The following is a 24,083-nucleotide window of genomic DNA, read 5'->3' on the forward strand; positions in this document are numbered from 1 at the left end:
AGCAATGAAGGCCCAGGACAACCAAAACTTAATTAGTTAATTAATTAAAATTTTAAAAAAGCAAGCTGTTTTAAAAAAAAAGCAGATGAGACTTTGAAGTTGTCTGTATATACATGTAAATCGCTTCTGTCACATCCTATTGGTCAGGTCTTAATCATGTGACCATCTCTGGCTTGGAAGGGAGGCTTGGAAATACAGTCCATTAGCTGGGAAGCCAGGTGACAATAGGTAACAACAGGGGAGGTTTTATTGCTAAAAGAAGCAAGGGGAAAGTGCTCCTGAGAAAGAATTAGCAGTAAAGGAATGAGGCTATTTTCCTCAACCCAGAGTGCCAGGGTCCAGCCCTCGTGGATCCAGGGTGATTCGAAGGTGGGGACGGAGTCGGCGTCTTTGGAAAAATACATATTTAATCACAGATATAGAGAGATTAGAAATGAATAGTGTAGTAGGAAGATTAGTGGAGAAAAAGAGGCTGAATAACTTGGATTACATGGAATAGCATCCATGCTCCAGATGGGAATTCAGCCAGAAAAACGGGAACAAGAAAGAAGCGACATGGGGGAATCAGTCTTTCTGGAAACTGATCCGATTTCTTTATTTTTCAGGTTTGTTTATATACCTTTTTGTTATACATAGGGGTGAATACTGAGTCACGCGGGGGTCAGCAGACCTGACCCTTGTCACAATCAGGTGCTTCATATAAAATTATACAAAGGTCTTATGAGTTTCATCATCTTTTAGCCATGAGGTCTGCTGACATTTTATGGCTCTTTCTGATACCGGTCAGTTAACCAGAAAACTTATTTTTCCAGGGGTGATTTTTTCTTAAATCAGGCACCACCCTCCAAATAAAGTTGCATTCCTATAGGGTGAGGGTGTAGTGAGTTACAATCAAGAAAGGAATTTACTTAACCTAAGGTTTAACATGATTAATCTTAAAGGTTAGTACTTAGTTTTCCTATATGCTAGTTATATTCATTATAAGGGCAGGAATATGAAGTTTTAGCAGCAAATATTGGCTCAACAAATGTAAACCCTTCACCAATGTTCCCCTTAAGATCTATTTTGTTTTAAGATAGTGATAAAGTTACATTTTTGCATAGCAAGGACACAGTGATTTATAGTGATTTATAACAAAGTACAGTGATCTATAACCAAAGAGAAGATTAACTCAAAAAGTCTAGAATTGCTAACATCAAAAAACTACTATATTTCCTTTTCTATATTCCAAATACATTGATTAATATATTCCCAGGTGCCTAAGGATATGGAGGCCTGATGGCAATCATTGACTCATCAATGAAAAAAGCCCTACGCTAATACTCCAAACTCTCTGTGCTGTTTATGGCTGAGGAGCTGTCACACAAGCTAGTCTGTCAGCAGAGAGGTTTGACCTGAGACATCCTTGTCACACCCAGGGCAGGGAATTAGCAATAATTATTGGCAGGACAAATGAAAAAACCCTTCACCAATATAATTCCTAATCATCCTACTAATACTATACTAATGATCTTCTAACTTCTGAAAAGAGTCTGTTTTTAGAAAGTTTTAAAACATCCCGTGCCTCTCACTGTTGGGAGGCTGTAAACAATCACATGTGGCCAGACGAGCCTGATCAGGCAGGCCAGAGAACCTCCAGAGTTCGTAAGTCGAAACACTCTTGTCACGCCCAGGAATTTTTATTAACTGGAGCTGCAAGTTAACTCCTTCTCTGAGAGAAATGGTTATGGGAGAGAGCTCCCCGTAAAGTACTCTGGTTTTGGGGTAGATGCTCGGGAACAGGGGGTTTCCTGAGGCTTGATCAAGCTTTCTTCCTCATGACTTTGCCATGGGCGGAGTTCCTCACGCTGGCCCCCAACACCAGAGAGCAATGGGGATTCATTGAGGGTTTCAAGCAGGAAGTGCGTGGTCAGATAGTGTTTTAAGAGGTCACTGTGGCAGAGGATGGAGTGGAGAGGGACAGATAGTACAGGGGTGGTAAGCTCTCTCTGCTCCTCCAGGATTTGGCTCTCCATCTCGGCTGGAAGCTTCTTGAAGGTAGAGACATGATGCTTTCTCCTAACTCTGGGATGATTGCAGGGAGTCTCTCCACTCCCAGTCCAGTTGAGAGACCCCCTGCAGGGCCCAGGACTCAGACCTTTCAGCAGAATCCCTGACCCTCTGTCACCTCCCCCTTTCCTCATTCATTCACCACTTCCTCACGACAGCACAATTGCCAGTACCAGGGCAGACACCAAGTCCCCTCTGTCTGCAACACCCAGGCTGCCTCTGGGATGACCCCAGTCACCTAACTAGCAACCCCCTCCTAGGCAAGCCTCGCCCACTTCCTCCTAGGCCTGCCATAGATGGGCAGATTTTGCAGAAGCCTGATGTTGGGAAATGAACTCGTTTGGTGTTAAGAGCTTCTGAGCTCTGTGTACACCAGCACCGCAGCAGATGTAAACACTCACAGCCTCTCTTCTCTGGCTAGATAAACTTCAGGCTTTTAGGGGGAGGCACCGCCCCATCACACTCACAGTGTTTAAAAAAGGTGTCAGCTGCAGCGTGTGCTCTTGGCAGACTGCAACTCTCCCTCTGCCAGCTGAAGCCCCAGATTCTGGGCCACTGATGCTCAGGCCAGGGGGGTGGGGGGCCCAGAGTTCATCTTCTAAAGGGGCCACATCTTGGGACCCTCTGGTTTGTGGACAAGGTGGGGCAAACTGTGAGGAATAAATCCTAAGATGCTGTGGAAACACTCAGCATCCTCCAAAAGCTCTGCCTGACCTACACAGACATGTTTTTTTAGTTTAAGTTTTAGATTCTGTGAAAATAAGAATGCTACTCCCATCACCCCTGACCGAGTGATGTTCTAGACTTTATTCATTATTTGTTATTCATGTATTCATCTGAGATTTATTGAGCACCTACTGTGTGCCAGTGTGCCAGATTTTACACTGCCCTGCCCACTCAAAGTTCCCTAAAATCCCATCACTGCCAATCCCATTAGTTTAAGGTTTTCACATCTATCTGTCAAGTATCTGTCTCTTTATTAGATATGTTCTACCTATTATAGATAAATGCTTCCATGGTGGCTCAGACGGTAAAGAATCTGCCTGCAATGTGGGAGATTCGGGTTTGATCCCTGAGTTGGGAAAATCCCCTGAAGAAGGAATGGGAACTCACTCCAGTATTCTTACCTGGAAAATTCCATGGACAGAGGAGCCTGGCAGGCTACAGTCCACGGGGTCACAGAGTCAGACACAACTGAACCACTAAGCTGCAGCATTATAGATAGATAGATAAATAGATGATATATGCAATATATACAGTTTACCATCCCTCACCCCTGAGTCATTTTAAATCTGGTTCATCATTTTCATTCAGTCCACATTTAGAGGGTACCTGCGATATGCTCGCTGCTCTCCTGGACAAAAGACATAAACTAGACACAGCCCAGGCCCTGAGGAGCTCCCCACCTGTGTGACAAGGAGGTGACCAAGAAGTGGCTTCATGAGAGGGGAGGCAGGCAAGCCAGTGCAGACTGTGTAGGACGAGGGACGCCATCAGGAAGCGGCCCCCTTCACAGGCCAGAGGACCCGAGGCCAGCCTACTCCTCTCGGGGGCTCCCCCTCTCTTCTCCAAATGAGGACTAGATCAGGACTCCTGTGTCTTTGAATTTCATGGACCAATAAAATATCAAAACACCTAACTGAGGGAACCATACAGCTCATCAGCATGGTATTCCACTGAGTAAGAAACGTAAAAGGAAACGAAAAACCAGGGAGGCAACTACCATCTGCCATCACCATTATTTCCTGAAAAAAAGGATATTTTAACCCCCAAAGCAAGAAGGGCATAGTTTCAGAATGAAGGCTGATTTTTCAAATGGGATTCATTCACCCAATAAACAGCTCACTGTGCTGTCCTTGTCCTCATCTTGCCCAGCCCAGGTGAACTTTGCGGTGAACAGATGACCTGCAGCCACGTGTGACCCGCTGAAGCCGTGACCAGGTGGTCCAAGCCCAGCCAGAGACATGGTCAGGCTACTGCCGAAGGCATCTCTGGGACACTGTTGAGGGGCACCTGGGCCATAGCACTTCCTGGAACCCCTTTCTTTCTCCCATCCCTTACCCCTGCAGCTTCCAAACTCCCTGAAGTACAATTCCTCTCCCATTCTAGTCTTCAGGAGTCCAGCTTCAAAACCACAATAGCACAAACCATGAGGGTAACTCTAATGGGTCCTTCTAGCTCAGAGTGATCTGACCTGGGGCTGTCCAAGGCCACTGTCTCACCATCACTGCTCAGCCACCCCCTTTGCCCACACCTGCTTCTCTCCCCTCCCTTCCCCAGGGGTTGATCCCATGTGCTCCTTAATAAACATCCTGCACTCTAAAGTCAGAACCAGAGTAGCCTCCTGGGGTACCCAACCTGTGCCACTGCTCAGCCCATCCAAACAGAACTGATGGGCAGCAATCTCCTCCACTTCCTGGTGGAGGAAACTTCCCATACAAATCCTCGAGGACCAAACTGGAATCTGGACGTATGCAGAGGAGCTAAAGGAATTCAGAATGTTTTCCTGTCTTGAGAAAGACCGGCTTTCACGACCATTGTTTAGTGATGGACTCCGCAGGCCAGCTCTGCGCGCCCCTCTGTCCAGGGTGGCCCCCACCCTCTCCTTCTACGAGGCCACCAGTACATAGCTGGAAAGCTACAAGAGCGCATGATTTAAGGGGGAAATAAAACTCTTAGATTTAACAGCTCCAAAACATAATCCTCACGTAAACACTGGAGGTGGTGGGATGCTGGCGGGGAGGAGAAATGGGTACTGTTTGGGGCTTCTCTGATGGGTGACACGCATCGGTGTCCTATCCTTGCACTCTGCTTGTACCTGAAACTCAACAAATTCTGACAGCCTGGAGGAGGAGGCAGAACCACCAACAGAGTAGGTTGCCCCAGCTTACATCCTTATTTCTACACATTCTGCCTCCAAAACCCTGGTCAGGGAAGCATAAGACAAACAAGCCCCGAACTGGAGTGTCTGCGGCTCTCCTGCCAAAAGACATCAGAGGCAGAGGTCGTTCAGCAAAAGGCAGTTGTCCAAACAGAGGATGGTGGCCCAATCCAGACAGGGAACAGGCCTCCCTCTGCCCCATGGCCTGGCTGGGGTGGGAGCCCTTGTGTCCTAAGCTGACTCTGGGAGGGCAGGAGGCCCAGGGTCCTACAGTATACACACCCACGGGAAGAGTAGGGGTCCCCGGAAGCTGGCTGGAGTCCAAGGAGACAGCACACACTTGGCACAGCAGGGCTGCCCATGCTGGTGACTGAGAACCCTCCAAGCGTTAAGGAGGGACATGCCCTGCCCTCCTGAGGCTGCCGGGTCTTGATGGTCTACACCCCCACGGGCGTGCACAGGTGCACGGATGTGCATGCGCTTACACATGCCAGTCACATACACATACAGTCACTCAGACAGCAGCTTCAGGCAGTGCCCGACACATCACACAGTCAGCGCGCAAGACTGGAGTCTGTGGGCTGCCCCTCGGGGTTTTCTGGAGCTCACAGGAGAGGCGGTGAGCCCTGTCCTTGTCCTAAGACAGTGGTTCTCAAAGTGAGGTCCCTGGGCCAGCAGCATTAACATCACCCGAGCACGTGTTAGACATGCTTTGCGTTCCGTCTTGGTCACAGAGCCCTGAGCAGGCCCGGGGGCCTCCCACAGGGCTGTGACTCCTTGTCACACCTTTTACATGTCAGCTCCTGTGCTAAGCAGACTTAATATACACTATCTCATTTAAAACTCACCAATACACTGTGAGATGCACACTGTATTGTTCCTATTTTTTCAGATGGGGAAGCTGAAGTTCGGAAAGGTTTAGGAGTCCTTGCCTGGAGTCCCCGAGGCTCCCAAGCCCGTGCCCCTAGTCACATTCTAGATGAAGCTCCGGCCCCGCTGAATGTAAACACCCTACTGAGGACTGTGCCCTCCATGCCAGGCCCCACCCCTGCCACCCCCTCAACTTTCCCTGGGTCTCTCCCTGCCTCAGCAGCCAGTCCTAAATCTTTCCTCAAGAGATGAAGCCTGGCCATCCATGCAGGAGGTGGGACAAAGGGCGGAGGCAAAGCCCCAGCTCGTGAGAAGACAGCACCTCTGCCAAGGCCCTCGCCGCCCTGCACCACACGGCCCCGCCCGGAGAGTAGCGGGACGGCCTCCCCGCCTGCACCCCAGCGCCTGGAGAGACAGCCTGCTGCACAACTGACCTGCGAGACCCAAACAGCTGCTTTGCACACATCTGATCCCTAATGTCTCCTGAACCACATTAGGAGGGACCTGGGTTCGAGTTTATCACCAGCTTACTACATGACCTGGGCTGGTCCCCACTTGGAATCTGTTTTTCCATTTCTCCAGTGAAGACGCAGGCTGATGATTTAGAAGGATGCTTCTTACTCTGAGACCACGTCTTGGATTCTAGATATCCACGTGACGTTGGAGAAGGCTGGCCAGGACATGGGAATCTGAAGTGCCTAGGACTCTGGACCCGGCTGTCTGCTCAGCCTAACTCATCTCTGTTTGAGACTTGGGAGTGACCCCCCAGCTCCCTGGGCGCACCTGGCTTGGCACCCACTCCTCCTGCTCCCCGCACTCAGAAAGGATTTGTGTGCTCCCACAGGGCACGAGGGCCTGGAGGGAGCCAAGGAGCCTTACCCCTTGTCCCAGACTCAGAGGCGGCCATGGGGGCCTGTGTCGTGATGACCGATATAAACATCTCGTCTGGCCTTGACAGCAACGCCACGGGCATCACAGCCTTCTCCATGCCCGGCTGGCAGCTGGCACTGTGGACCGCAGCCTACCTGGCCCTGGTGCTGGTGGCTGTGATGGGTAATGCCACAGTCATCTGGATCATTCTGGCCCATCAGAGGATGCGCACAGTCACCAACTACTTCATCGTCAACCTGGCCCTGGCCGACCTCTGCATGGCTGCCTTCAACGCTGCCTTCAACTTCGTCTACGCCAGCCACAACATCTGGTACTTTGGCCGTGCCTTCTGCTACTTCCAGAACCTCTTCCCCATCACAGCCATGTTCGTCAGTATCTACTCCATGACTGCCATTGCTGCTGACAGGCAAGAAGGGGCAGCGGGGTAGTGGGGCAGCTGGGGGGAGCCGGTTCACTGTGTTGGCTTCAGACAGGGCTGATACCACGTCCATAGTCACACAGCAAGTTAAGTGTAGAACCCAGGGAATTAATTGCCTCCTAACCTGTTCATGATCCTAAACTATGCATCTGGAATAGTTTCACAGAGGACTGTGGAGCTGAGACGAGAAAGGATAAGGTTAGACACGAGAAAGAACTTTGCCCTAGATGGCTGTTCAAGGCTTTAGGGGAAGAACAGTGTTTTAGGGACCTTCTGGAGTGTTCTTCTCTGGAGTTGACTTTTGTTTTGGATTCTTTCTTTTACAAGGAAATTGCTTATTTTGTTTCCTATTCCTAGATAGATTATGTGAGGGGAAAATTAAACACTGCATGCAGTTACCACATAATTACGATGGGGCCAATTACCTCCCAGGTGCTGTATCTCCGGGGCTGCAGACCAAGCCTCTGGAGGGGTTGGGGGGCAGGAGGGTGGAGGAGTGATCAATCGGCAGGTCTGAGTCACCTAAGACTTCTTCATTCACTCAGTAAGTATCTGAGGCACTGTCTCAGGCACTGGGGAATATACACCAGTGGGAAAAGCATGGCCTCATGGAACTTCCACCTTAAAGCTCAGGTTGGGGGGTGGGTAGTATGGGCTGTAGAGGGCAGGGTGGAAGCCAGGAGTCCAGACAGGCAGGAGGCGGTTGACTAGTAACTCAGGGGAGGGAAGATGGTGGCTCAGGTCAGGATGGTAATAATGGAGACTCGTCCATCCATTTCTTCATTCATTCTTATGTTCAGTGCCCACTATGTACAGATACTGTTCTGCACATTCAGGCAAAAACAGATAAAGATGCCTGCCCTGGTGAAAATTTAAATAGAAACACAAGACTAAATAAATTATGCATTGTATTTTGAGGTCATGAGGGCTATGGGAAAATATTAGAAAGGGGATAGGGGATTCGAGGTGCTAGGGTTTGTGTTTTGGGGTGGGGCAGGTAGTATATCAGGATGTCAGGATGTCAGGATCAGCGAAAGGGTGGGATTTGAGCTTTGTCTTATCGTCCTGGCCATGTCTGAAGGTTCAGATTAATCCCAGGGAGGAAGGTTGGGGGGGTCGTCTAGGACCAAGGTCATTTCTGCATACGTAGAGCACTTTCTCCACTGCAGACAGCTGGTGGGCAACTGCTTGGGCTTTGTGCAGAAGACCTTCGGGCTGTTAAGAGTTTCTGAACAGGAGAGGCTGGGCTGCTGAGGAACTCGGCAGGGCGGAGCTGCAGGACAATGCCCCAGATGGACTTCTGGTGTGGCCACACTGCCCTCTTGTGGCCTTCTGAGAGCATGTCCACGCTCAGAAGGAGGTGATGAGGTGGACAGAGGTTTAGGGTGCTAGTGTGCCATGTGTCGACAAGACCGTCACCAGCCCGGCAGCTCTCTGCAGGTCACCAGCGGGGTGCGGGGAATAGGCTGGAGAGTGTGCGCCTGGACTGGGAAGAGGAGGTGCAGGCTGGTCTGATGGGAGTGCACCCACGACTCACACCGCCCTCTGCTCACAGGTACATGGCCATCGTCCACCCCTTCCAGCCCCGGCTTTCAGCTCCTGGCACCAGAGCGGTCATTGCTGGCATCTGGCTGGTGGCCCTGGCCCTCGCCTTCCCCCAGTGCTTCTACTCCACCATCACCATGGATGAGGGCGCCACCAAGTGCGTGGTGGCCTGGCCTGAAGACAGCGGTGGCAAGATGCTCCTTCTGTAAGGCCTGGGGGTGAGGGAACATGGTGTGTGTGCATGCACCTGTGTGTGCGTGCATGCACATTCATGGTGTACACATGTGCAGTGTGTAAGTGTGAGTGCACAGGTATCTGTGAGTGGACGGGGGATAATGTGAGCACTGCTGCTGCTAAGTCGCTTCAGTCGTGTCCGACTCTGTGTGATCCCTTAGATGGCAGCCCACCAGGCTCCTTTGTCTCTGGGATTCTCCAGGCAAGAACACTGGAGTGGGTTGCCATTTCCTTCTCCAGTGCATGAAAGTGAAAAGTGAAAGTGAAGTCGCTCAGTCGTGTCCGACTCTTGGCGACCCCATAGACTGTAGGTAGGCTCCTCAGTCCATGGGATTTTCCAGGCAAGCGTACTGGAGTGGGTGCCATTGCCTTCTTCAATGTGAGCACCGTATCAACTCAAAGTGACACTTAGCACTCAGTAAACGTCAGGTCTGGTCTAAGCACTTTACACACATGAACTCATTTAATTCTCATAACAGTATGAGTATGTATTATTATTATTTCCATTTCTCAGATGAGGAAACCAAAGCACTAAAAAAAAAACTAAGGGCCTAGGACCACACAGCTATTAAGTGGTAAATCAAGGATTTAAATCCAGGCAGTCCTGCTTCAGAGCCCAGTCTCTGCTCCTCGTCTCCTTGCCTGCTCCACAGTAGGATAGATGGGGGTCAGGGTGTCTAGGAGGCGCCAGACATTTTGTAATTAGAAAGTCGAATTCTAAACTCAGGTTTTAGGGAAGGTATTTAGGGAAGAACCCATCTGCTCTCCTCTCTCCAGGTGGCAGCCCCTCTTGAAAGGGGCCCAGAAAGGCTGGCACACGTGGAGGAGAGAAGTGGCTTGGGAACACCTCAGTTTTCCTAGAAGAAGGTCACATGACAGGGCCAGGGGTCTTGGGTCCATCCACCAAATGCTCCTGCCTGGGTCTTGTTGGAGCGTGACTGCAGCACCACTCAGAAACCAGAAGGGGCAGCATGCATGTCCTTTACCCCAAAGGAAATAAAAGGGCCTCAGCACAGCCCTGGGTGTCCGCCATGGGGACTGGATGAGCACCATCAGCAGTGTTCCAGGCCACTTGCTCACAGCAGAAAGTGTGTCTGCTGATGTGAGCCGTGTTCCCAACAATGCTCACAGTCAGGAAGAGGTGATTCGATAGCTTGAACAGTGTGGCCCGTCTTCACTGCCCCATTCCCTGGTAGGGATGCTGGTGCAGGATAGAAACACATCAACTCCAGGAAATCTTTGTAGACAGACAGATGCAGATATAGATGATATACATAATCTAATACATGTGTATATACACACATATAATGCATGATTCTGGAAGAAAATATTCCAAATCGTTAACAGTGGCGCGGGTGGGATATGTAATTTTACTTCCTCCTTTGTGCTTAATGGGGCTTCCCTGGTAGCTCAGGGAGTGAAGAATCTGCCTGCAATGCAGGAGACCCCAGTTCGATTCCTGAGTTGGGAAGATCCCCTGGAGACAGGAAAGGCTACCCACTCCAGTATTCTGGCCTAGAGAATTCCATGGACTGTACAGTCCATACGGTCGCAAAGGGTCAGACACGACTGAGCCACTTTCACTTGTGCTTAATGTCATTATAAATTTTAAACAAATGTATTGGTTAACTTTTTCATTTCTATTTATTTCCTCGTTTGATAACTTGTCTGCCACTTGGAAGGACTCAGAGCTTACACTGGTGTCCCTTTTGCGGCAGGGGAAGCCCTCACTGGGCATATATGCTAGTCGGTTTGCCTTAAAAAAAAAAAAAAAAAAAAAATTAAACCAAGGTCTTGGGAGGCGGCCCCGGGGTGGCCTGTCAGGAAAACTCAGGGGCACTGCAAGGTCCTGGGGACTGAGCTCTGGCAGTCGCCAGGTGCCCAGGCCCTTGACTCTCCCTCCAGGTACCATCTCGTAGTGATCGCCCTCATTTACTTCCTGCCTCTCGTGGTGATGTTCGTCACCTACAGTGTCATCGGACTCACGCTCTGGAGACGCTCTGTCCCGGGGCACCAGGCTCATGGTGCCAACTTGCGCCACCTGCAGGCCAAGAAGAAGGTGAACTCCGGGGGCGGAGGGGGCGGGGTCAGGGCGGGGCCGGAAGTTTGGCCACGCCTCGGCATCGGCTATTCCGGGCCCACCCGCGAAAGGGCGCCACGGAGGGTAGACTCCGCCTGTACCTTGCGTTTGTCCCAAGTTTCTGGCCAGAGCCTTCATTCCTGCTTCCCCAGGCCGGCCGCCTTGCCTTTGGTCTTTGGGTTGTGACAGACACAGATTGCAGCGAGTGGGGGTCTTGCGGACCCATAGCTGGCAGGGTCTCTCCAAAGGATGGGGTTAGGAGCGAGAGCTCATCCACTCTCCAGGGAGGGGAGCTGCTTTGCTCAAAGAACGATCCAGGACGCCTTTTAGAGAAGGTGGCATTGAACTGGGCTTTGAGGAGTGAGAACTAAGAAGGAAAGACAGCAGTGTGAGCCTAGAGACCAGCCTGAGCAAAAGCCCTCAGGTAGAGGGCCCAGGAGTGCCTGGGTAGCAGGTGTTCTGGGGGACCTGATTATTGAGGGCTTCTCAGGCTGGCATGAGGGGTGCCCCACCCTCACCCTCAGGAAGACTGGTGGGTCTTGGGGCATCCGGGCTGCGGAGTGACCGGAGTGTCTCCTGGCCCAGTTCGTGAAGACCATGGTGCTGGTGGTGGTGACATTTGCCATCTGCTGGCTGCCCTACCACCTCTACTTCATGCTGGGCACCTTCCAGGAGGACATCTACTGCCACAAGTTCATCCAGCAGGTCTACCTGGCGCTCTTCTGGCTGGCCATGAGCTCCACCATGTACAATCCCATCATCTACTGCTGCCTCAACCACAGGTGAGCCCTCACCCCAGCCCCTCTCCTCAGCCTGGCTCCATCCGGAGCCCCCTGCACAGCTTCACCCACCCCCATGGGATTGCCATCCTCACAGGGATCCCCCAGCATAATCCTCGCTTGAGCCCCACCCCCTCCCCAAAGCTCTGCCCAATGCCCAGGCCACAGCTTTCACGTCCGGCTGCTCCTGCTCTTTCTTCTGGGGGCTGCACCTGGGACAAGGAGAAGAGAGGAGGGAGGGACAGAGAGACGGAGGGAGGGGCAGAGAGGCAGAAGGACAGCCAGAGAGGGAGGAAGGAAGGAGCCAGGTAAAGGAGGGAGGGACTTGGCTACTTCCCTAGTGGTCCAGTGGTTAAGACTTTGCCTGCCAATGCAGGGGGTGTGGGTTTGATCCCTGGTTGGGGAGCTAAGATCACACGTGCCTATCAGCCAAAAAAAAAAACCAAAATATAAAGCAATATTGTAAGAAATTCAATAAAGACAAAAGAAACAACAACAAGAAGGAGGGAGGTACTGATGTTTTTAAGAGCTTTCTACATTGAGGAGGCACTGAGGACTGTCTGTAGGCGAGAACAGTGCCGGCCACAGCGAATGAAACACAGCCTGAGGGCTGGGGCCGTGGCTGGAGGGGAAACGGGTTGCTCCCTGGAAGATCACAGGAGGGGCTTTCAGAGGCGCTAGGAAATGGCCTTGGCAGAGACTGCCAGGGAGGAAGGAGCCCAGTTCTCACTCCCTGCTGCTCTCGTACCTCTAGAGAAGTGGAGTCTCACTGAGGGACTGGCATGTGCTCTGGAGCATGTGCACAGGTGTGAGATGCTGGGCCAGGCGGAAGCCCCAGTGCCCAGGAGTCCTTGTAGAGCAGGCCACTCAGCCTCAGGATGGTGGGGCCAGGTGAGAGTCGGTGAGAGGTGAACTCTGAGTCCTGGCCTTAACAAGGCAGTGATGTGGGTGACATTGACCTTGGGCATCTTTTATCACCTCTCTGCACAGATATCCAGACCATTCATAAGGCCAATAGAGCCTTTGTTGCTCAGACATCCTACCCACCTGGGACAGGCCAGAAGGAAGTGAGAGACTGACTTTTATCTTTTGAATGTTTAATAGGCATCAGAACCCTCCATTGTCTCCTGACAGGCAAGTATACCCCATGGACTGTAGCCTACCAGGCTCCTCTGTCCATGGAATTCTCCAGGCAGGAATACTGGAGTGGGTTGCCATTCCCTTCTCCAGGCAGATTCATTGCAGGCAGATTCTTTACCATCTGAGCCACCAGGGCTACCCATGTAATGGGATGGAGGTATTTTCCCCATTTTACAGATAAAGAAACTGAGTCTCAGAAAGGAAAACTCTCCTAAATTCATACAAGATTTCCATGTGTTTCCAAGGTCTGTAATCTCATCCCCACATCACACATTTTTCTCCCATGCAGTTGTAGAAGTGAGAACTTAGAGACAGGGACTGTCACAGCAGGGAGGGCCCCCAGCCTTCTGTGTTTATGCACTGGTACCCAATGATACAGTCCATGGAAGTCAACACCCCAGGGCTCTATGAGTTCCTGAAACAACCTCTGATCGTTCAGGATTTGAAGACACCAGCTCTGCAGTAGGACTGTTCCTCCTGGTGCAATCTTCTTTTCTCTAGAAAACAATCTCCAGTGGCTTTGTGTGCCAGCTCTGTTCCAGGCCCTATGGGATACGCTGGTGAACAAAAACAGTGATCCCTTTCCTCAGGGAGCTGACCTTCTAGGGGGAGCAGGTGGAGATAGACAATAAGCAAAGCTAATGAGTCAGTGAGTCACAGTGTATATTAGGTGATAAATCCTATAGAAAAAAGAACTGGGTAAGGGAGGACAGGAAGTAATGAGGGAAGTAATGGGCATAAAGGTTGCAATTTTACAGGATGGTCAGGGTAGGGTTACTGAGGGGCCCTTTGAGCAGATTTGAGGACTGAATGGGCCCTGGTAGCTGTCTGGATAAGAGTTCCAGGCAGAGGGAACACCCAAGGTAAGGGGGAGAAGCCGAGAGAGGATTAGGCAGTTGCAGTAATCCCACCAGGCAAGAGATGGTGGGTTTAGATGCATGAGAAGTGGTCAGAATCTGCAGATTGCTAAGGTAGAGTCAACAGAATTCGATGGAGAGGAAGTCAAGGATGACTCCAGGTTCTCGGGTGGTCAGTTATCAGGAGCTGAGATGAGGACGACTGTCAGGGGTATGGGGGGAAGAGGATAGGGAGCTCAGGTTGGGATATGCTGAGGGTAGGTATAAGGGACAGTGGCCATGAAGCTCCCATAATAAAGCTGTTCATTGGGCTGCACCGTGGACTCTCTAGAGCTACAGGGGGAGGAACCAACGTCAGGTCCGTGCTTCTGCAACACAGAAGCTTGCGTCTCCTGGGAACAGACCACCCAGTTGTCTGCCTCTCTCTGCACCACACAGAGCCTCATCTATTTCTGCTCCTAACGGGACAGTGTCTACCTTCTGCCGGCTCTGTCTCACTTCTTCCACTCACTCTCTCCTTCCTCTGATCTCTCATTTACGTGGGGACCCTCTGTGCTGCCATGGGGAAGCTCACTTATTCTTTAAGCAAATGTCCCCAGACTTAGTAGTTCCATGGGCATAATTCCTTTCAAAGCAGTCCCCTTGGAGAGCATCCTTATTCCAGCCAACACTGCCAAAGCCCCAATTTCTTAAGATTCCTCTTTGCATACGCCTTTAGAAGCCAATTAACAAATCAAACAAGAAAATCTGTTGTGTTATAATTGTACTTGGTTTGTTTTTGTTTGTTTGTAATAACAAATGGTCTTGTCCAGCTTAATCCCCCACTTCAAACTTGGACTTGGCTCCAGATTACTTCTGGCTGTTTCCAAAATCCCAACCCACTAAAGAACGTGTCTCTGAGCTCTTTTTTTTTTTTTAATTCTTTATTTTATTTTTGGCTGCCCCGGGGTTTTTTTGCTGTGCGCCGGCTTTTCTCTAGGGGCGGTGTGCAGGCATCTCATTTCAGGGGCTTCTCTTGTTGTGGAGCGCCGGCTCTAGGGCGCTCGGGATTCAGTAGTTGTGGTCACGGGCTTAGCTGCACGGGCATGTGAGGTCTTAGTTCCTGGACCAGGGATCGAATCCTCGTCCCCTGCATTGGCAGGAGGATTCTCAACCACTGGACCACCAGAGAAGTCCTCCGGAGACCCTGAGCGCTTATGAGTGAATTTCCGAAGCAACGTTCCTCTGGAGGGGAGATCGGCTTCGGGAGGTGGGGCAGCCACAGGCCAGTTCCCATAACTTGGCCTCACTCCATTTCTCAAGATGACCCTCCACCCCTCAGGTTTCGCTCTGGATTCCGGCTTGCTTTCCGTTGCTGTCCATGGGTCACGCCAACCGAGGAGGACAAGATGGAGCTGACCCACACTCCATCCCTCTCCACGAGGGTCAACAGGTGTCACACTAAAGAGATTTTTTTCATGTCTGGGGATCTGGCCCCCTCTGAGGCGGTCAACGGGCAGGCTGAAAGCCCCCAGGCTGGAGTGTCTACTGAACCCTGAAGCCTAGTGCCTGGCTGCAGGGAGAGGCTCCGCACCCTTGAGAAGTAGCCAGTCGAAAGGACCACATCTGAAACTTTGGCCCATGCCTCACCCTTCAGTACATCCATGGGAAGACGAGGCGGGGCCAGGAACTCTGCAGTGGGTACTACCTCTCCCAGCTAGCCCTTCAGACAGTGCTTCAGGGATCCAATAATTCAAAGACAGGGTGAGCTAACACTTATCTAATCCAGGAGTTGCAAGGTCAAATGCCTTCCTGGGGCATGCAACATAATGAGTAAATTGAACCCAGTATGAAAGAAAAATTGTAGATATATTGATAAAAGATAACTGGCTTCCAGTGTTGGGGCAATAGGGAATGGTGGGGACTGTGGCAAACTGGAAGGCATAGGAATCCAAAGGGGACAGTAGCTGATCAGCTCTGGGCAAATGCTGCCATGCGACTGATCCTCTGCATCTTTCAAGAGAAGCCAGAAATCCAAATTTGTGAAACTTAACTTCCAGAATTGTTAAATTTAGCTCACATTTTTATACATGTTGTATGAACCAAACAAAACACACCCGTGGGCAGTACTCAACCAGGACACTGATTTATTATCAGGATAAAGACACAAGGAAAGAAGCTTCTTAATTTTGCAAAGCCCCTAACCTGTGAGCCAATCCAGGGCTTCTCTGCTTTAGCATCTAAGAAACCAGTTCCACCCCAGGGGAGTTGGTGGTTAAGGGTCAAAGGGAGCCTCAGCTGGGTGGTCTCAAGACAATGACCTTCACGTTGCCTTCCTCTTTCAGTTGCAAAGCTACTTTGCAGGGAGGCTGAGGATGATGGGAGGGATGCCTATACATCAGCAAGCCCAATACATGTTAAGTGCTTCATAAACAGTGTGTGTGCTCAGTCACTATGTCATGTCCAACTCTTTGTGACCCCATGGACTGTAGCCCACCAGGCTCCTGTCCATGGGATTCTCCAGGCAAGAATACTGGAGTGGGTTGCCGTGTCTTCCTCCAGGGGATCTTCCCGACCCAGGGATCAAACCTGTGTCTCCTGCATTGACAGGCAGATTCTTTACCACTGAGTCACCTGGGAAGCCCTCATAAACAGCAGCCGTGACTTTCATTACTACCATGGCAGCCGTCTGACATGAATGCCTCTGCAAGTCAGCAACACAGCCGTCACCCTTACTTCTGCTCAAGAGGCTGGCAGGCAGAGAACACCAGCCGTCCCATCCCCTAGAAAGCTCCAGGCCCAGCCGGGTCCACACCTCACTCTGCCTGCTGACTCACCCTTCCTGCCTTGGGCCCTTCCAGAAGAAGCACATAATGCTGTAAACACACACCTAGAGTTTAATGTTACCTGTGTTCTCCATAAAATCACTGTGCCATAGGCGCTGGCAGTGCCAATAAAGGGACCCTGGTCTCACCAAACCAAGTGAACATGCAGTCGGTCCTGGGGAAGACCACGCAGAGGTGTGCCCATGGCCGGGGAGACTCATGTGGCACTGCAGTCACAGGGCACCAGAATGTGGGCTAATGTGGGGTCCGTTGACCTGGGGGGAGGAATCCAAAATGGCAGCCACAGAGCGGAACAACACTCTCCAGGCTGAGGTGGGGCAGGGATGGAAGGGCTGGACAAGGGCCAGTTTCCCATAGAAGGGGTTAGTTTTCAAAGGGGGTGTGTGTGAGGTGGGCCGCGGGGGGAGAGCACCACAACCCTGCTACCCAGGGCTGCTGCAAGGCTTCACCTACTCGGGGCAGGGCGTCTCTTCATCTGTTCGCCTGGAGTTGGCAGACAGGATGATGAAGGCAGGACCTGCTCGGGAACAGTGGGAGCGGCGGGGGCCAGTGTTGCCCCGTCCTCTCGGGAAACCCAAACAGCCCCTGCAAGCCAAGCTTCTACTTTGTTCCAGCTACAGGTGAGGAAGGCAGGCTATTGGAAGACAGAAGCCTTTACCTTCTGAAAGAGGTCGAGGTGGGGGTGCAGGAATCCCTCCCCAAGGCAGGCCCCTGGGGCTGCAGCAGGGAGCCTGGAGGGCAGGTGCCAGAAGACACGGGGAGAGCACAGAAGACCTTGAGCCAAAAGAAGGCTGCAGGCTGAAGAACACAGCCTTCAGTTCAAACTCTGCCCCCGACCCAGAAGGCCACAAAACCCCCCAGGGTTTGGTTTTTGCCACATCCCCCAATATCCTCCCCACTCCCCAGTCATTAAGCATCACTCGGGTCTTTGAATTGGTACAAAGTTTACTAGGTCATACAACATGGCTCACAAAAGCGATGGGTAATTCCAATGAGCGTACTGTTTCTTGATTGGTTCCTTTTACCCGAATGGAGACAAGACACTTTCCCGCAGGACTGCCCACCTCCCCTCCCCAAGACAGACAGAAAGCAAGACTGTCACAATGTGGCTATGACCAGTTCCACGGACACATAATTCAGTGGCATTGCCATGCCCAGATGGGACACCAGACAGCAGCGGGTGCGGCGCCGGGAGGACGCGGCGGCCACTGCACCCATGGGAGGAGAAGTCCCGGCAGTGTCTGCTGGTGATAATACATTGCACGTGGGGGATGGGTCCCCAGGGACGGGCAGCGGAGGCCCTTAAGGCCTGTCAGATGGTGTGACTTTTCATCTTGGGCCAATAAATAACGGTTGGACGAATGCATAAATTAGAAATGGACGCCACTAAACTTCACACGTGGGGAACATACGACCGGGTTGAAATCAAATCATGCAGAGTGGTAGGGCAGGTGAGGAGGGACCTGGAGGGCAGGGAGATTATCAACAGCACACACTCTATTTTGTACCCTACGTTACGCGCCGTTAGTGGGCTTCTGGTTTCCTCCCTGCGGTGGTGCAGGCGGGTTCTGGCGCCGGAGTCTCCCAGCACAGCTCGCTGGGCAAAATAAGGGGTCGCTGCTTGAAGAGAGAAGTGCTGGAAGGGCAGCAGGCTGGGGGTCAGGGCTCTTAGCTGCTCATTTCTTGCCGGAGCCGAACGCCCACTGCTGTAATGAGGGCGGCTCCCTTGCCGCTGCCGTCTTCAGATAAGAGGAAGGACACGTTACACTTTGGTGACAGTTCCTTCACGGTTTGGTGCATGATTCTGGAGAAGCTGAAAAGGACAAAAGATAGAGATGGGTTGGTAGAGGAATAGGAGAGATGCAGGACCCACCTGAAGATGCTGAGGCAGCCAAAGGGAAGGAGGGACGTGAGAGGGGTGGGGTTGCTCTGAAGCAGCGGAGACTTATTGAGAATGGCTGGGAGGAAAGCAGGTTTCCTGCCAACCTAATTACAATTTGCAGCAGGGAGGCACGACGGAGAATCCAAAATGAGCTCCTCTGGACAACTTCTGAGGGCAATGGCATGAGTAACACACCCAGACAGCTCCCGTCCTCAGAGCCTGAGGATCTGAGAGGACCAAAATCCAAGAGGGTGTTGAGACCTGGGCGTGGACCACTGAGGCGCGCCAGACCAGGTCAGCTGTTCAGCTCAGCAGGCTTCATGGAAACAAACATCACCCATCCCTAGCTTGCAGCCCTCTGAGACCCCAGCCCATCAGCACCTGAAGCTGAGAGGGAGCCTTCCTTCCCACCCCCAAGTGAAGCATAATCTCTAAATGAGAAGTGTCTCTGGGTTCTTGCATTTTGTACTGCAAATGAGATAGGGCCAGGCTGAGAATGCTCAGGGCAGCGGGGCTCCTAGAGGTAATACTGCTTGCCCTCTGCTGAGTATCTCCTAGGTGTCCCACACTTGATATATGTAATGTCCAGTCTGCCAATGGTTATTATCCCACAAAGAGGAGACTTGACAGAGATGAAGCAATTGAGCACAGCTTCTAAAGGGTGCTGTCAGGATTAAATCCAAGCCTGTCCACGCTGGGCTCCAAAGACTAGCTCTAAACACAGTGACAAGGAGTACAGTGACAACGGTGAAGAAACAGCTGGGGATGGAGCCAGACAGCCTGTTCCATCCCAAGCCACGGCCGTGAGGTAAGCAGGCACCATCCATGCTGAGTCGGGTATGCCTGCTTTAAAGTAGGGTGACATTATGGCTGGTTTACTTGGGAACGGTCCCAGTGTAATTATTAGTAGCCCTCTCTCGGCTGGCCAAAGTACCTCTGTTTCAACAATAATACGGTCACTCCATAAGAGCCCAGCTTTGAGACATAAGGCGGGTCAAACAGCAGATGGGCCCACCCCTTCTCCTCCAGCATGGGATGTGGGACACCGGGCCTAAAGGAGGTTGATCCCGCCCGCCTCCGTGCTCCAAGCCCAGGGCCACGATTGCTCCTGCCTTCCAAGGCTTCTGACAGACTGATGTAGCAGATGAACAAGACAGTGGGGCCTCTCCCTTTTCTTCACTCCCTCTCCCGGCTTCTGAAAAACAGCTTCTCCACCGGCTGATGGGTAAGCCCGCGCCCACCCTGCTTTCCTGCTCCCCGCCCAGGAGGAAGGGCCCGGGAGGAGCAGCAAGCAGGAAATGTCAGGACCACAGGGTGAACTGGCCAAGTGAAGCCACTTCTCCTCCCTGTGCCCCCTTCCTCGTGCCAAACGAGCCCTGCCCCGACCGCACACCCTGCAGGCCGGCTGGGTTCCTGGTGAGGAATTTTACTGGGGGGCGGGAAATCACATCCTGATGTCCCGGAACCAAAAGGGGCCTCGCCCACGCGCCCACCCCCAATGGAAGCCCCACTCACTGCGGATGAAGCTTGTAGAGCGTGCCGTCCACGCCCACAGTCACGTTGAGGCGGTCCAGCCCCCTGTTTTCGCGGATCTTATCCACCACAGCAGCCATGCCTGCGCCACACAGCTGCGCCGCCCTCTTGGACACCACCCCACACACGGTCTTCACGAGGATACTGTCGTCGCAGGTGCTGTTCAGACCCAGCTGCTGGAGGATGGCCCGGACCTGCAGTAGCGCTAATCGGTCGCTGTGGGGGCGAAAGTCAGGAGGCCGGATGAAAGGGAACCCGCTGGAGAGCAGCAGGGGCCATCCCCAAATCACCAAGCTTATCCGTGAAAAGGGTCATGGGGTTTTCTCTTCCCTTCAAAATAATATATATTTTAAAAATGACCCTCCAAGTATTACAAGTCAAGTTGTAGAAAAACTGGCAACTCTAGAAAAATTAAAATTGGAAAATTAAACCTCTACAACCCCAACACTGGGGAAAACACTATTAAGGTTTAAATATATTACCTTCCAATCTAGTTTTCTTGACTATCATTAAACTGTGTTTGTTCTGTATGTAAATAGGCTTGTCATTTATTTATGTTTAAATTTTTATTTTATACTGGAGTATAGTTGATTAATTGGCTTCCCTTGTGGCTCAGCTGGTAAAGAATCCACCTGCAATGCAGGAAACCTGGGTTCGATCCCTGGATTGGGAAGATCCCCTGGTGAAGGGGATCCCACTCCAGCATTCTGGCCTGGAGAATTCCATGGACTGGACAGTCCATGGGGTCTCAAAGGGTCAGACATGACTGGGTGGCTTTCACTTTCACAGAGTTGATTAATAATATTGTGGACTTGCCCTTTATATATGGTTTTCTTTCTTGCTTTTTTCTTCATTTATCTGAGGGAGTTCCTACCTCCTTATCCAAGACCGGCACTGAAAAAGGCTGCCATAGTATTCCATTCTGGGAATGACCATAATTTATTTAGAGAAATTTAACTTGAAAATTTTTGCTACCAAAAAGTAACACTCTGATGACATTCCTGTTTATAAGTCTTTGTGTGCAACTCAGATTTTACCTTTAGGATACATTTCTGGGTCGAAGGGCTTTTGACCCAGAAGGCAAGTGCCTTTCTGAAAGCTGACTCTTGGTCTCCTGGGATATTTGTCTCCTCATGAAATTGAAAGAGTTGACCATGAAACAATGATGATGACGACAACAGTGACAAGAGCGGTGAGCCTTCTTTGAGGACCCACTATGTGACAGGTGTTTACATACATCACTTCATTCCTCTTCCTAACAGCCAACTGATCCACATTTGACTGTTCCCATTTTAAAGATGTGGCAGTTGAGGCAGAGCTCACAGCCAGTGACGTAGAGCAGGTCTCAGGGCCAGAACTACCGAAGCTCTTGCCCACCGTGCCATACTCGGTATCTTGTCATATAGAATGCAGATGTTTTCTTTGGTTTCCTGTTTTGTCTTTTAAGCTCGAGGACTGATATTGTTTTTAACTTACAGAAACCATGCAGCTAAAATTTGCAATTTTCTCTTTATTATTTCTCCCTTTGATATGACACGTGAAAAGACCTTCCCCAGCACTTCACACCCATCAGGATGGCTCTTATTAAAAGAAATAAAAACAGAAAATAAAATATTGTTGACGAGGATATAAAGTTGGAGCCCTTGTATATACTGTTGGTGGGATGTAAAATGGTACAGCCACTGTGGAAGAGTATAGCAGTTCCTCCGAGTAAATAAATAAAATAATTACGTGATCCATCAATTCCACTTCTGAGTATACACCCAAAAGAATCGAAAGCCGGGATGTGATCATGTGTTTGCACACTCATGTTCATAGCAGCATTATGCACAACAGCCAAAAAGTGGAAGCAACCCAAGCGTCCATGGATGGATGAATGGATAAGCACAATGTGGTGTATACAATACAAGGAATTATTCATATTTGGCCTTAAAAAAGGAAATTCTGACACATGCTACAACTTGGACGAACCTTAAAGATACTATGCTAAGTGCAGTAAGCCAGATGTGAAAGGACAGATGCTGTGTGATCCCACTTACATGAAGTCACTAGAGTCAAAGTCATAGATAGAAGGCAGAGCAGTGGTTGCCAGGGGCTGGAGGGAGGGGGATATGAGAGTTAGTATTTAATGGGTACGAATTTCAGTTTGGGAAGACGAAAAAGTTCTGGAGATGGATGGTGTAGATGGTCAGACAACAAAGTGAAGGTATTTAATGCTGCTGAACTGTCCACTTCCAAAATGGTCACAATGATAAAGTTAACACTATGTGTATCTACCACAATAAAAAGGGCTTCCCTTGTGGCTCAGCTGGTAAAGAATCTGCCAGCAATGCAGGAGACCTGGGTTTGATCCCTGCGTTGGGAAGATCCCCTGGAGAAGGGAACAGCTACCCACTCCAGTACTCTGGCCTGGAGAATGCCATGGACGGATGGGAGTTGTAAAGAAGTCCACGGGGTCACAAAGAGTCAGACTCGACCGAGCGACTTTCACTTCACGGTGATAAAAAAGTATTAACAAGAAATATTCACTGCTACTTTCTTCTCCTTTTCTGGCTGCTATTTTCCACACTTGGCTCATGGGTGAACTGAGAATGAAGAGAGGTGGGAAACTTGGTCCCCTATCACGGCCCCTCCCTCTCCCGAGGCTGTGAAATGCCACCACTCTGGGTGCCTCCAAGGACGGGGCCTCGGGGCTGCTGTCTATAGCAGCAAGCACTTTACTGCGTGGGTTCTGGTGGACAATGAGTTTCCCCTGCAGGTTACAGACCCAGGCTTGGGGGACAGTGAGGAGCAGGCCCTGGCCCAGTGCTGCTATCATGACCATGCTAAAATGCAGGAGGCTTCTGCACAAGCGCTTCGCTGAGCACTTTCCTACTTTCTCCCACAGTTCACTGTGCAAGATGGCAATGCTGGAGATGAAATGTTCACTCCAGGTGAGAAAAGCAGGAGGAAGACAGAAGCAGCTTGCTGGGACACTGTGGGTGGTGAGCCCTGCATCCCAAGCTGCCTTTCAGAGGAGAAGAGGGTGAGGTCAGACCGATGGCACTTGGCTCTTTTGGACTCAGTGCTCCTTCAATTCAGATATCGGCAATGCACCTTTCCTATCTTGAAATGTAACCTACTTACACACAGGACGATTTCAAACAAATCAATATAATGCCCTAAAATACAGAATGAATAAAAGGGAATGATTTACAGTAAAATTATGGAACTTCAACATGCAACTGCTCAGGGTATACTACTCCAGAAAAGAAGAAAACCCTCACAAACGGCCAAGATGTCCCCTAGATTGCCTACCACCCCTATCACGGCCCCCTGGCCAGGTCCACCTGTGACTTGAAGGCCCTGCCCACTCACCTCTCGATCTGAGAGAGATACTTGGTCTGAAAGAGGCCCCGGGTCTTCAGCGGCTCAGAGATCTGCCCCCGGAAGAGGAAGCCCCTCTTGGCGAAGTCGATCAAGATGTTCCGGACAATCTCACCCAGGTACATACCGCTGATCATCTTCTCATACCTGGAATGAGAGGAGGGAGGCTGGGCATCTCTAGGAGGCCTCTGGTCTCGCAGTAACCATGGGCACCTTCCTGTGCCTCACAGGGATCACCACCCCACGCACCCAGCCCTGTGCTCCCTGGCAGAGGCAAAGTGCAAGACCAGGAAGGACTGAGGAATCCCCAGCCCTCCCAGGATACCTACCACCAGCACTGCTTCATTGCTAGATCATTCTCTTCCTCACCCGACTCCCTCCCTCTGCCTGGTGAAATCCCACTCAAGCTCCTAGCTCTCAGTTCAACCATCACTGCTCCAAGGGGTCTATCCTCCCCACGGTTCACCTGCCTGTCTCAGCTTCCAGGCACCCTCCCTTCTTCCCAACACATGCGGGTCCTCCGCCTCTCGGCATCCCTGCAGTGAAAGCCTCGAGGGGACGGAGTGTGAGTACCTTGCTCAGTTTTGTGTCCCAGGGCCTAGCACAACACAGTGCTGCTCTCTGAAGCGCTCAATACCTAACTGGAGAGCTCGCAAGCGGCTTAAAGGGATAGGACAACACGGAGAGTGTTTCCACTCGATTTTTGAAAGGTTTTGCCACAACCCAGAGTGCT

At 51.1% G+C, this 24,083-nt stretch overlaps 2 protein-coding genes across 4 annotated transcripts in view; one reads left to right on the forward strand and one right to left on the reverse strand.

The window, feature by feature from the left end:
* The first annotated feature begins 6,705 nt into the window (after positions 1 to 6,705).
* On the forward strand, positions 6,706 to 15,282 carry TACR2 (tachykinin receptor 2). Its single transcript, XM_068982890.1, has 5 exons — positions 6,706 to 7,097; positions 8,665 to 8,859; positions 10,794 to 10,947; positions 11,554 to 11,750; positions 15,066 to 15,282. The coding sequence occupies exons 1-5, from the start codon at positions 6,706 to 6,708 to the stop codon at positions 15,280 to 15,282; spliced, it is 1,155 nt and encodes a 384-aa protein (XP_068838991.1).
* A 2,257-nt stretch (positions 15,283 to 17,539) lies between these two features.
* HK1 (hexokinase 1) overlaps positions 17,540 to 24,083 on the reverse strand; it is a 72,053-nt gene continuing 65,509 nt past the window's right edge. For 2 of the 3 annotated variants that reach the window (XM_068982367.1, XM_068982370.1), the window contains 3 exons: positions 23,342 to 23,497; positions 19,967 to 20,200; positions 17,540 to 18,382 (listed from right to left, as the gene is read on the reverse strand). In XM_068982367.1, the coding sequence (XP_068838468.1) occupies positions 18,238 to 18,382; positions 19,967 to 20,200; positions 23,342 to 23,497 (535 nt within the window). In that variant the 3' untranslated portion in view covers positions 17,540 to 18,237. Of the gene's footprint in view, positions 18,383 to 19,966; positions 20,315 to 23,341; positions 23,498 to 24,083 lie in introns of those variants that run through there. The other variant, XM_068982369.1, reaches the window with a different exon arrangement.

The sequence above is a fragment of the Capricornis sumatraensis genome, chromosome 10, assembly GCF_032405125.1.
Source record: "Capricornis sumatraensis isolate serow.1 chromosome 10, serow.2, whole genome shotgun sequence".
Lineage (NCBI taxonomy): Eukaryota > Metazoa > Chordata > Mammalia > Artiodactyla > Bovidae > Capricornis > Capricornis sumatraensis.